The 14,454-nt window shown below is 42.1% G+C and overlaps 1 protein-coding gene across 1 annotated transcript in view; it reads left to right on the forward strand.

The window, feature by feature from the left end:
- The first annotated feature begins 3,368 nt into the window (after positions 1-3,368).
- Positions 3,369-14,454, forward strand: part of LOC136832325 (uncharacterized) — a 20,438-nt gene continuing 9,352 nt past the window's right edge. The window contains exons 1-2 of the mRNA XM_067093231.1: positions 3,369-3,567; positions 4,338-4,584. Of these exons, the coding sequence (XP_066949332.1) occupies positions 3,377-3,567; positions 4,338-4,584 (438 nt within the window). The 5' untranslated portion in view covers positions 3,369-3,376. The remainder of the gene's footprint in view (positions 3,568-4,337; positions 4,585-14,454) is intronic.

Consider the following 14,454-nt stretch of genomic DNA (forward strand, 5'->3'; position numbering starts at 1 on the left):
TAAAGACTCAAAGAGATGACTAAGGTTACCATTAAGTATTTGCCCTAACAATACTTGGTACTCACCGTCGTCCTTCCGAGCGAGAAGTGATTGACGCTGATGCTTCGCAGAACGTTGTATGTCCCGACGGAATCATCCACTGAGGTGAGGCGAAGTCGAGACCGTGATGAACCATAAACCGTGGGGGCCGGAGAACATCCAGGTGGCCGCCAAATATGCCGTCCAAAATATGGAGTCACAGGGAAATATACAAATGCCTCGTGAGGGACCCTTGGCTCGAAGTAATTTTAGCAGAGCCATAAATGTACATCATACTTGTCGATGACTCGCTCAACTGAAGACTGGCTTATACTGGCTTACATCGAAGGCTGGCTCAAAATACCCAAGACGCCCTCTGACTCTCACAGAAATCTCCCTTCATTTTTATCGGCAGGTCTCGACGCTCCCTCGGAACAACAAGAATACAAAGAGCGGGGGAGTCAAATAATTGCCAATTATCATTATGGCTGCAGGAAGGACAGTAGGCTGTACCAAGTGTTTATTTTTAAGTAATAATAAACAAACTTGAATTACGGATCCTTCCTGCCGCCGTAGGAAAGTACACCAGAAATAACTGGAATTCTGTATATATGTATTTATATATATTTATATGCTATATATATATATATATATATATATATATATATATATATATATATATATATATATATATAGTCTATATGTGTGTGTGTCATACATATATATATATATATATATATATATATATATATATATATATATATATATATATATATATATGTGTGTGTGTGTCTACATATATATATATATATATATATATATATATATATATATATATATAAATATATGTATGATATGTATAGTCTTTAGATTCCCAACAAAAGAATTCGCCTACGGTAAACATATTTCAAAAGTAAATGCTCCACTATATTAAATTCCCATTTTTTTAAGGCAAGCAAAGAAGAGAGAGAGAGAGAGAGAGAGAGAGAGAGAGAGAGAGAGAGAGAGAGAGAGAGAGAGATATTTGTGAGTTAATATTTGCATGTGGAGAATAATCACGTACCATTTCCGTGGCTAAAGAGCTGCCATTTATAAACGTGGACACACGCAATAAAAATATTCATTCCAGTTTTTTTCTTCGTGTTTGTTAGATATTTTGTTTATTATTTTTTTCTTTTCCAATAACTGGTATCATCTTTCTGTATTTCCTATTACCTTCAGTTACTTCTTTCAAACGAACACCATATTCTTTGGAAGCCATTACCCCCGTGGGCTTGTTCCATATGGATAGGGTTCATCTTCTGAATAATAATAATAATAATAATAATAATAATAATAATAATAAATGAAGGACACGATCAGGAAAGAATATATGCAGAGACTTAAGGCGATACTCAAGTCAAAACTCAACGCTGGAAACATGACGAAAGCCATAAACACATGGGCAGTACCAGTAATCAGATACAGCGCAGGAGTAGTGGATTGGACGAAGGCTGCACTCCGCAGCATAGACCAGAAAACTAGGAAACACATGACAATGCATAAAGCACTACACCCAAGAGCAAATACAGACAGACTATACATGGCACGAAAGGAAGGAGGGAGATGTCTACTAAGCATAGAGGATTGCGTCAACATCGAGAGCAGAGCACTGGGCAATATCTGAAAACCAGTGAAGACGAGTGGCCAAGGAGTGCATGGAAAGGACTGATAAAAGTAGACGAAGACCCAGAAATATACAGAGACAGGAAAATGAAAAATAGAACAGAGGAATGGCACAGCAAACCAATGCACGGACAGTACATGAAACAGACTAAAGAACGAGACCATAAACCACACAGCAAGCGAATGTCCGGCGCTTGCACAGAACCAGTACAACAAGAGGCATGATTCAGTAGAAAAAGCCCTCCGCTGGAGCCTGTGCAAGAAACACCAGCTAGCTTGCGTAATAAGTGGTATGAACATCAACCTGAGGGAGTGATAGAGATAAGGCAAAGATCCTCTATTAGAGGACTATGGTATCAGAACAGATAGGGTGATACATACCAATAGACCCGACTTGACACTGATTGACAAAATCAAGAAGTAACTATCGCTCAGTGATGTCGCAATACCATGTGACACCAGAGTAGACGAGAAAGGAGAAAAAACTGGTAAGTATCAAGACCTGAAAATAAAAATACGAAGGATATGGGATATGCCAGTGGAAACTGTACCCATAACCATAGGAACACTAGGCACGATACCAAGATCCCTGAAAAGGAACTTGGAAAAACTGGAGCTACTCCAGGACTCATGCAGAAGAGTGTGCTATTAGAAGCAGCGCACATAGTGAGAAAAGTGATGGACTCTTAAGGATGCAACCAGGAACCCCACACTATAAATACCACCCAATCGAATTGGATGACTGTGATAGAACCCCCCCCCCCCACCTCAAAAGTAATAACAATAATAACAACAATAATGATAAATACTTCTCAATGGAAAATGTTTTGGTAAAAGTTTCGAGGTTTAAAACAAAATGAAATATTTGATTTTGATTTCGCTTTCTAAAACTCAATTTTCCTGGTTTAGATTATTATTATTATTATTATTATTATTATTATTATATTATTATTATTATTATTATTATTATTATTATTATTCACCAGATGAACCTTGTTCATATGGAGCAACCCCACAGGGGACACTGACTTGAAATTCAAGCTCCCAAAGAATACGGTGTTCACTTGAAAAAAGTAACAGAAGGTAATAGGAAATACAGAAAGAAGAGATCAGTTACTAGAAAAGAAAAAAATAAATTAAATAGATAGATAAAAATGTAAGTAAATTATCAAAATAGAAGAAGAATTGTTTTAGGGTAGTAATTCGTTGCACCTTTTGCTTGAACTTCTGAAGCTCCAATTGCACAACACCCTCAGGGAAACTGTTCCACAGTCCATCCTTGTGAGGAATAGAAGGGTCATTCAAAATCTCAGATGTGATATGGATAAGGTATCTGCAATTAAGTAAATACCAAAGAATACTGTTATATTCTGCTCTTATCATTATTTATGGGTCCAAGAGTTCATTCCTTCGGGTCCACGAGTTGAAGCTTGTGGGTATATGGGTACGAGCCTTCTCCTCCACGAGAAAATGCTACTATTTGACTTTGGAGAGCTTGGATGATACCCCATGTGTAAAGGCAGGATTAAGAGTTGCAAGCTTGAGGGTCGGTAAATTGGTCATGATATGGTAGGATATGTATGAAAACATCCTTTCCAAAGTTGGAGAGAAGCGTAGGTTTAGAGGACTCGGGCGTTTTACCTACACTGAACCAGGAATTTTAACCTCCTACCTTGCAGAAGAATACGAGGACATGATGGGACACACGATACAAGTCACCTCAAAGGACCTCTTCCCATTTATCGAATATCAACTTAACAGCCCGGAGCCCGGCACCACGGTGACGCCTTTGGACTCCCTCGATGTGCGCATGCTCAACATCACGGCGAAAATGCTCAATTTTACGCAAGTATTTGCTGACGATAACGTCAGCTTTACGGCTATGTGGAAAGAATAAAGTACTCTATATTGTACAAAGAAATTTGCTGTTAGAGGTGTAACTGTATGGGAATATATGCCTACTTGAAATGCAATAATTTTCAAAGACTAGCAGTTGTGAGTAGCCTACTCAACAAGATTTTCTGCTACGAATGTTTTGCTCACTGAACTGGCGTATTTGCGCTGTTATCTGTGGATCCTGGGTTAATTCAGATGCTACAGTAAGCAGTCCTGTGCACGGGGATAGGTGACTTATTATTTTCCATTCTCTTCAGAAGTTCTCTTCAGGAGTTTATATTGTTCTTATTTGCTGTATGCATTAATGATATACATTAAAATCTTATTATTTTTATGGTATTTATATATATATATATATATATATATATATATATATATATATATATATATATATATATATATATATATATATATATATATATATATATATATATATATATATATATATATATATATATATATATATATATATATATATATTAATTTCGACTCGTGTCCCGTCCGTAATTTTTCCACTTTCTTTCACATCTCGAGGACTGTTTGGTAACAGTTTTTTTATTCGAAATCTTGGTCTCTTGACTTGGCTCGTTATGAAAATTTTTACAGCCGTAACAATTAACAATAATAACAATCAGAATGATAGATAAGAAGTAGAAGAATGAGGTTCAGGAGACGAAGACAAGAGAGAGAGAGAGAGAGAGAGAGAGAGAGAGAGAGAGAGAGAGAGAGAGAGAGAGAGAGAGACTAATATATCTCAGGTACGTCATGCGCAAGCCCTCGGACGACGAGTGGGGATCGTACAGTAATGGAAAATGGTCGGGCATGGTGTACAGACTGGAGCAGAACATAGCCGACATCTCTACGATGCTCTTCTGGTCCTACGAGAGGAAACAGGCGATCGACTTCACCAGGATCTACGCCAACGAACCTTACGTCATGGTGACGAGGAAGCCGAAGCCTGCCCCTCAGCACCTGGCCCTGATCAGACCGTTTTCAGGTGAGGAGGTCGGTCACCTGAACGCGACCTGCTGCTGCTGCTACGCGGTTCCTGGATAAACGGTTAGCTGTTGATGCTGATTAAAAACGTTCGTTTTGATGGGTGTAGATTTTATTAAATATTGCCTGTAAGCAACTACCGAACGCTTAAAGGATTTGCTTAGCAGCTTAATTCTAAAATGGTCTAAATGGCTTTGATAAAGAAGAGATGTTGAAAAGCGCACGTGCGCAGTAGGCCACCATGACAATTAAAAAAAAATTATAGTTCTGTAGTTATTTTTTTACATGGATAAAAAAAAATCAATCATTCCTAATATTTAGACATGCAAGTGAAGGTTTCAGGTGGGAATACTTTCACGAAAGAAATTCAGATTAAAAAATGAACTTTTTTTTGTCACTAGTGAATGATTGAATGTACAAGATTCGTTTCAAAGATATATTTAATTTTTTTTTTCTAATGATATTTTACGCCAATAGGGTATATGCTCATAAACGTACAAAGTCATACACAGTCACAGACACACACACACTTAGTCTATATATATATATATATATATATATATATATATATATATATATATATATATATATATATATATATATATATATATATATATATATATATATATATATATATATATATATATATATATATATATATATCCGCACATTGCAATGGCGTCCGATTACATCCTACACAAACGCCCTTGCTGTCGACGCAGACTTGAAATTTGTGTTTTGCTGGGCTCATAATCACTGAAAAGACAAATCAGTCGCAGCAGGAAGCAAAAGTTCTTGATTCTTAGGAAACAAAACCTGATTGCACTTCATCTTCACAGATCTTATGTCGATGAAACTGCATGCAAGAACATTCCTGCACATTCTGCCGATAATTCATGTCATGTATGTATATATATATATATATATATATATATATATATATATATATATATATATATATATATATATATATATATATATATATAATCATGAAGCTACAAATATCGCTTAATATCAATTCACGCTACCTCAGGATTATCTCCGATGGAGAATTATCACCGAAGGGGAATTTATAAGTGATAAATGGACTGGTACTGCCGGTTCACGAACCCTCGACACAGACCTTATCCAGCAACTCCAGTCGACGTTACCACTGAGCTCTTGTTCGTGACCCGGCAGTACCAATCCATTTATCACTTATAAATTCCCTTCGCTGATAATTCTCCATCGGAGATATTCCTGAGGTAGTGTGAATTTGATATTAAGCGATATTTGTAGCTTCATGATTTTATATATATATATATATATATATATATATATATATATATATATATATATATATATATATATATATATATATATATATATATATATATATATATATATATATATATATATATATATATATATATATATATATATATATATATATATATATATATGACATTATGAATTATCGGCAGAATGTGCAGGAAATGTTGTTTGCATGCAATTTCATTTGTAACTCATGATTGTATATAAATTTATAGCTAAATGATTGTATATAAATATATATATAAATATATATATATATATATATATATATATATATATATATATATATATATATATATATATATATGACATTATGAATTATTGGCAGAATGTGCAGAAATGTTCTTGCAAAACACAAATTTCAAGTCTGCGTTGACGGCAAGGGCGTTTGTGTAGGATGTAATCGGACGCCATTGCAATGTGCGGATATGTGTCCACGAATGAGTATGATTCTTGAACGCTTTATATTTGCAACATGTATCCATGAATGAGTATGATTCTTGAACGCTTTATATTTGCAACATGTGTCCGCGAATGAGTATGATTCTTGGATGCTTTATGTTTACAACATGTGTCCGCAAATGAGTATGATTCTTGAACACTTTATATTTGTAACATGTGTCCACGAATGAGTATGATTCTTGAACGCTTTATATTTGTAATATGTGTCCACGAATGTGTATGATTCTTGAACGCTTTATACTTCACGAATGAGTATGATTCTTGAACGCTTTATATTTGCAATATGTGTCCACGAATGAGTATGAGTCTTGAACGCTTTATATTTGCAGCATGTGTCCATGAATGAGTATGATTTTTGAACGCTTTATATTTGCAACATGTGTCCACAAATGAGTATGGTTCTTGAACACTTTATATTTGCAACATGTGTCCAAGAATGAGTATGATTCTTAAATGCTTATTATTTGCAACATGTGTCCACGAATGAGTATGATTCTTGAATGCTTTATATTTGCAACATGTGTCCACGAATGAGTATGATTCTTGAACAATTTATATTTGCAACATGTGTCCACGAATGAGTATGATTCTTAAATGCTTTTTATTTGCAACATGTGTCCACGAATGAGTATGATTCTTGAACACTTTATATTTGCAACATGTGGCCATGAATGAGTATGATTCTTGAATGCTTTATATTTGCAACATATGTCCATGAATGAGTATGATTCTTGAATTTTTTATATTTGCAACATGTGTCCACTAATGAATATGATTCTTGAACGCTTTATATTTGCAACATGTGCCCATGAATGAGTATGATTCTTGAACGCTTTATATTTGCAACCTATGTCCATGAATGAGTATGATTCTTGAACGCTTTATATTTGCAATATGTGTCCACGAATGTGTATGAGTCTTGAACGCTTTATATTTCACGAATGAGTATGATTCTCTAATGCTTTATATTTGCAATATGTGTTCATAAATGAGTATGATTCTTGAACGCTTTATATTTTCAATATGTGCCCATGAATGAGTATGATTCTTGAACGCTTTATATTTTATGAATGAGTATGATTCTTGAACGCTATATATTTGCAATGTGTCTACAAATGAGTATGATTCTTTAACGCTTTATATTTGTAATATGTGTCCATGAATGAGTATGATTCTTGAACGCTTTATATTTGCAATATGTGTCCACGAATGAGTATGATTCTTGAACACTATATTTGCAATATGTGTCCACGAATAAGTATGATTCTTGAACACTTGTTATTTGCAATATGTGTCCGCAAATGAGTATGATTGTTGAATGCTTTATATTTGCAATATGTGTCCGCGAATGAGTATGATTCTTGAACGCTATATATTTCACGAATGAGTATGATTCTTGAACGCTATATATTTGCAATATGTGTCCACAAATGAGTCTGATTCTTGAACGCTTTATGTTTGCAACATGTGTCCACGAATGAATATGATTCTTGAACGCTTTATATTTGCAATATGTGCCCACGAATGTGTATGATTCTTGAACGCTTTATATTTCACGAATGGGTATGATTCTTGAATGCTTTATATTTGCAATATGTATTCACAAATGAGTATGATTCTTGAACGCTTTATATTTTCAATATGTGCCCACGAATTAGTATGATTCTTGAACGCGTTATATTTTATGAATGAGTATGATTCTTGAACGCTATATATTTGCAATATGTGTCCACAAATGAGTATGATTCTTGATCACTTTATATTTGCAATACGTGTCCACGAATGAGTATGATTCTTGAACGCTTTATATTTGCAATATGTGTCCACGAATGAGTATGATTCTTGAACACTATATTTGCAATATGTGTCCACGAATAAGTATGATTCTTGAACACTTGTTATTTGCAATATGTGTCTGCAAATGAGTATGATTCTTGAATGCTTTATATTTGCCATAGGTGTCCACGAGTGAGTATGATTCTTGAACGCTATATATTTCACGAATGAGTATGATTCTTGAACGCTCTATATTTGCAATATGTGTCTGCAAATGAGTATGATTCTTGAACGCTTTATATTTCACGAATGAATATGATTCTTGAATGCTTTATATTTGCAATATGAGTATGATTCTTGAACGCTTTATATCTGCAATATGTGTTCACAAATGAGTATGATTCTTGAACTCTTTATATGTGCAATATGTGTCCAAGAATGAGTATGATTCTTGAATGCTTTTTATTGGCAATACGTGCCAACGAATGAGTATGATTCTTGAACGCATTACATTTGCAATATGTGTTCACAAATGAGTATGATTCTTGAACGCTTTATATCTGCAATATGTGTCCACGAATGAGTATGATTCTTGAATGCTTTATATCTGCAATATGTGTTCACAAGTGAGTATGATTCTTGAACGCTTTATATTTGCAATGTGTCCACGAATGAGTATGATTCTTGAACGCTTTATATTTGCAATATATGTTCACAAATGAGTATGATTCTTGAACGCTTTATATCTGCAATATGTGTCCACGAATGAGTATGATTCTTGAACGCTTTATACTTGCAATATGTGTCCATGAATGAGTATGATTCTTGAACGCTTTATATTTGCAATATGTGTCCATGAATGAGTATGATTCTTGAACACTTTATATTTGCAATATGTGTCCACGAATGAGTATGATTCTTGAACACTTTATGTTTGCAGTATGTGTCCGCGAATGAGTATGATTCTTGAACGCTATATATTTGCAATATGTGTCCGTGCATGAGTATGATTCTTGAACGCTTTATATTTGCAATATGTGTCCGTGAATGAGTATGATTCTTGAACGCTTTATATTTGCAATATGTCCCCACGAATGAGTATGATTTTTGAACGCTTGAGTACGATTTTTGTACGGTTTATACTTGCAATATGTGTCCGCGAATGAGTATGATTCTTGAACGCTTTATATTTGCAATATGTGGCCGTGAATGAGTATGATTCTTGAACGCTATATATTTGCAATGTGTCCACGAATGAGTATGATTCTTGAACGCTTTATATTTGCAATATGTGTCCGCGAATGTGTATGATTCTTGAACGCTATATATTTGCAATATGTGTCCACGAATGAGTATGATTCTTAAACGCTTTATATTTGCAATACGTGTCCGCGAATGAGTATGATTCTTGAATGCTATATATTTGCAATATGTGCCCACGAATGAGTATGATTCTTGAACGTTTATATTTGCAATATATATCCAAGAATGGGTATGATTCTTGAATGCTATATATTTGCAATATGTGTCCACGAATGAGTATGATTCTTGAACGCTATATATATGCAATGTGTCCCCGAATGAGTATGATTCTTGAACACTTTATATTTGCAACATGTGTCTGCGAATGATTATGATTCTTGAACGCTTTATATTTGCAAAATGTGTCAACGAATGAGTATGATCCTTGAATGCTTTATATTTGCAATATGTGCCCACGAATGAGTATGATTCTTGAATGCTTTATATTTGCAATATGTGTCCACGAATGTGTAGGATTCTTGAACGTTTTATACTTGCAATATGTGTTCATGAATGAGTATGATTCTTGAACGCTTTATATTTGCAACATGTGTCTGCGAATGAGTATGATTCTTGAACGCTTCACATTTGCAATGTGTCCGTGAATGAGTATGATTCTTGAATGCTTTATATTTCACAAATGAGTATGATTCTTAATCGCTATATATTTGCAATATGTGTCCACGAATGAGTTTGATTCTTGAACGCTTTATATTTCCAATATGTGCCCATGAATGAGTATGATTCTTGAACGGTTTATATTTGCAATATGTGTCCACGAATAAGTATGATTCTTGAACGCTATATATTTGCAATATGTGTCCACGAATGAGTATGATTCTTGAACGCTTTATATTTGCAATATGTGGCCCCGAATGAGTATAATTCTTGAACGCTTTATATTTGCAATATGTGTCCGCGAATGAGTATGATTCTTAAATGCTTTAGATTTCACGAATGAGTATGATTCTTGAACGCTATATATTTGCAATATGTGTCCACTAATGCGTATGATTCTTGAACGATTTATATTTGCAATATGTGTCCACGAATGAATATGATTCTTGAACGCTTTATACTTGCAATGTGTGTCCACGAATGAGTATGATACTTGAACGCTTTATACCTGCAAAATGTGTCCATGAATGAGTATGATTCTTGAATGCTTTATATTTGGAATATGTGTCCACGAATGAGTATGATTCTTGAACGGTTTATATTTGCAATATGTGTCCGCGAATGAGTATGATTCTTGAACTTGATATCTGCAAAAAAAAAGCTCAAAAAAAAAAAAATGGGTATTCCGAATGCAAGAGGAAGCGAGGGTGATGATGGGCTTTTAATCCTTGAATGTCAAAAATTAATAAAACCCTCCACGCCCCCTACGCCAGTTGGTCCTTCCCTCCAAGCCCCCTCTGACAGTTGGTCCATCCCTCCAAGCCCCCTCTGCCAGTTGGTCCTTCATTCCACGGCCCCTCTGCCAGTTGGTCCTTCCCTCCACGCCCCCTCTGCCAGTTGGTCCTTCCCCCCATGCCCCCTCTGAAGTTGGTCCTTCCCTCCAAGCCCCCTTTACCAGTTGGTCCTTCCCTCCACGTTCCCTCTGACAGTTGGTCCTTCCCTCCATGCCCCCTCTGACAGGTGGTCCTTCCCTCCAAGCCCCGTCTGACAGTTGGTCCTTCCCTCCATGCCCCCTCTGCCAGTTGGTCCTTCCCTCCATGCCCCCTCTGCCAGCTGGTTCTTCCCTCCATGCCCCCTCTGCCAGTTGGTCCTTCCCTCCACGCCCCCTCTGACAGTTGGTTCTTACCTCCAAGCCCCCTCTGACAGTTGGTCCTTCTATCCACGCCCCCTCTGCTAGTTGGTCCTTCCCTCCACGCCCCCTCTCACAGTTGGTCCTTCCCTCCACGCCCCCTCTGACAGTTGGTCCTTCCCTCCACACTCCCTCTAACAGTTAGTCCTTCCCTCCAAGCCCCCTCTGACAGTTGGTCCTTCCCTCCAGGCCCCCTCTGACAGTTGGCCCTTCTCTACAAGTTCCCTCTGACAGTTGGTCCTTCTCTCCAAGCCCCCTCTGCCACTTGATCCTTCCCTCCACGCCCCCTCTGCCAGTTGGTCCTTCCCTCCACGCCCCCATGACAGTTGGTCCTTCCCTCCACGCCTCTTCTGACAGTTGGTCCTTCCCTCCACGCTCCCTCTGACAGTGGGTCCATCCCTCCAAGCCCCCTCTGCCAGTTGGTCCTTCCCTCCACGCCCCCTCTGAAAGTTGGTCCTTCCCTCCACGCCCCTCTGCCAGTTGGTCCTTCCCTACGTGCCCCTGTGACAGTTGGTCTTTCCTTCCACGCCCCCTCTGCAAGTTGACCCTTCCCTTCACGCCCCCTCTGCCAGTTGGTTCTTCCCTCCACGTCCCCTCTATCAGTTGGTCCTTCCCTCCACGTCCCCTCTGCCAGTTGACCCTTCCCTCCACGCCCCTCTGCCAGTTGGTCCTTCCCTCCACGCCCCTCTGCCAGTTGGTCCTTCCCTCCACGCCCCCCTCTGCCAGTTAACCCTTCCCTCCACGCCCCCTCTGCCATTTGGTCCTTCCTTCCAAGCCCCCTCTGCCAGTTAACCCTTCCCTCCACGCCCCCTCTGCCAGTTGGTCCTTCCCTCCACGCCCCCTCTGCCAGTTGGTCCTTCCCTCCACGCCCCCTCTGCCAGTTGGTCCTTCCCTCCACGCCCCCTCTGCCAGTTAACCCTTCCCTCCACGCCCCCTCTGCCAGTTGGTCCTTCCCTCCACGCCCCCTCTGCCAGTTGGTCCTTCCCTCCACGCCCCCTCTGCCAGTTAACCCTTCCCTCCACGCCCCTCTGCCAGTTGGTCCTTCCCTCCACGCCCCTCTGCCAGTTGGTCCTTCCCTCCACGCCCCCTCTGCCAGTTGACCCTTCCCTCCACGCCCCCTCTGCCAGTTGGTCCTTCCCTCCACGCCCCCTCTGCCAGTTGGTCCTTCCCCCACGCCCCTCTGCCAGTTGACCCTTCCCTCCACGCCCCCTCTGCCAGTTGGTCCTTCCCTCCACGCCCCCTCTGCCAGTTGGTCCTTCCATCCACGCCCCCTCTGCCAGTTGGTCCTTCCTCCACGCCCCCCTCTGCCAGTTGGTCCTTCCCTCCACGCCCCCTCTGCCAGTTGGTCCTTCCCTCCACGCCCCTTTGACAGTTGGTCCTTCCTTCCACGCCCCCTCTGCCAGGTGTTCCTTCCTCCACGCCCCCTCTGCCAGTTGGTCCTTCCCTCCACGCCCCTCTGCCAGTTGGCCCCTTCCCTCCACGCCCCCTCTGCCAGTTGGTCCTTCCCTCCACGCCCCTTTGACAGTTGGTCCTTCCTTCCACGCCCCTCTGCCAGTTGGCCCTTCCTCCACGCCCCTCTGCCAGTTGATCCTTCCCTCCACGCCCCCTCTGCCAGTTGGTCCTTCCCTCCACGCCCCCTCTGCCAGTTGGTCCTTCCCTCCACGCCCCTCTGCCAGTTGGTCCTTCCCTCCACGCCCCTCTGCCAGTTGGCCCTTCCTCCACGCCCCCTCTGCCAGTTGATCCTTCCCTCCACGCCCCCTCTGCCAGTTGGTCCTTCCCTCCACGCCCCTCTGCCAGTTGGCCCTTCCCTCCACGCCCCCTCTGCCAGTTGATCCTTCCCTCCACGCCCCCTTCTGCCAGTTGGTCCTTCCCTCCACGCCCCCCTCTGCCAGTTGGCCTTCCCTCCACGCCCCCTCTGCCAGTTGGTCCTTCCCTCCACGCCCCTTTGACAGTTGGTCCTTCCTTCCACGCCCCCCTCTGCCAGGTGTTCCTTCCTCCACGCCCCCTCTGCCAGTTGGTCCTTCCCTCCACGCCCCTCTGCCAGTTGGCCCTTCCCTCCACGCCCCTCTGCCAGTTGGTCCTTCCCTCCACGCCCCCTCTGCCAGTTGGTCCTTCCCTCCACGCCCCCTCTGCCAGTTGGTCCTTCCCTCCACGCCCCTTTGACAGTTGGTCCTTCCTTCCACGCCCCCTCTGCCAGGTGTTCCTTCCCTCCACGCCCCCTCTGCCAGTTGGTCCTTCCCTCCACGCCCCCTCTGCCAGTTGGCCCTTCCCTCCACGCCCCCTCTGCCAGTTGGTCCTTCCCTCCACGCCCCCTCTGCCAGTTGGTCCTTCCCTCCACGCCCCCTCTGCCAGTTGGTCCTTCCCTCCACCCCTGCTGACAGTTGGTCCTTCCTTCCACGCCCCTCTGCCAGGTGTTCCTTCCCTCCACGCCCCCTCTGCCAGTTGGTCCTTCCTCCACGCCCCCTCTGCCAGTTGGCCCTTCCCTCCACGCCCCTTCTGCCAGTTGGTCCTTCCCTCCACGCCCCCTGACAGTTGGCCCTTCCCTCCACGCCCCCTCTGCCAGTTGATCCTTCCCTCCACGCCCCCTCTGCCAGTTGGTCCTTCCCTCCACGCCCCCTCTGCCAGTTGGTCCTTCCCTCCACGCCCCTCTGCCAGTTGATCCTTCCCTCCACGCCCCTCTGCCAGTTGGTCCTTCCTCCACGCCCCTCTGCCAGTTAACCTTCCTCCACGCCCCTCTCTGCCAGTTGGTCCTTCCCTTCCAGTTGCCCCTCTGCCAGTTGGTCCTTCCCTCCACGCCCCCTCTGCCAGTTGGTCCTTCCCTCCACGCCCCCCCTCTGCCAGTTGGTCCTTCCCTCCACGCCCCTCTGCCAGTTAACCCTTCCTCCACGCCCCTCTAATTGGTCCTTCCCTCCACGCCCCCTCTGCCAGTTGGTCCTTCCCTCCACGCCCCTCTGCCAGTTGACCCTTCCCTCCACGCCCCCTCTGCCAGTTGGTCCTTCCCTCCACGCCCCCTCTGCCAGTTGGCCCTTCCCTCCACGCCCCCTCTGCCAGTTGGTCCTTCCCTCCACGCCCCCTTTGACAGTTGGTCCTTCCTTCCACGCCCCTCTGCCAGTTGGCCCCTTCCCTCCCACGCCCCCTCTGCCAGTTGATCCTTCCCTCCACGCCCCTCTGCCAGTTGGTCCTTCCCCACCACGCCCCTCTGCCAGTTGGTCCTTCCC

Source organism: Macrobrachium rosenbergii, chromosome 49 (assembly GCF_040412425.1).
Source record: "Macrobrachium rosenbergii isolate ZJJX-2024 chromosome 49, ASM4041242v1, whole genome shotgun sequence".
NCBI classification, from domain to species: Eukaryota; Metazoa; Arthropoda; class Malacostraca; order Decapoda; family Palaemonidae; genus Macrobrachium; species Macrobrachium rosenbergii.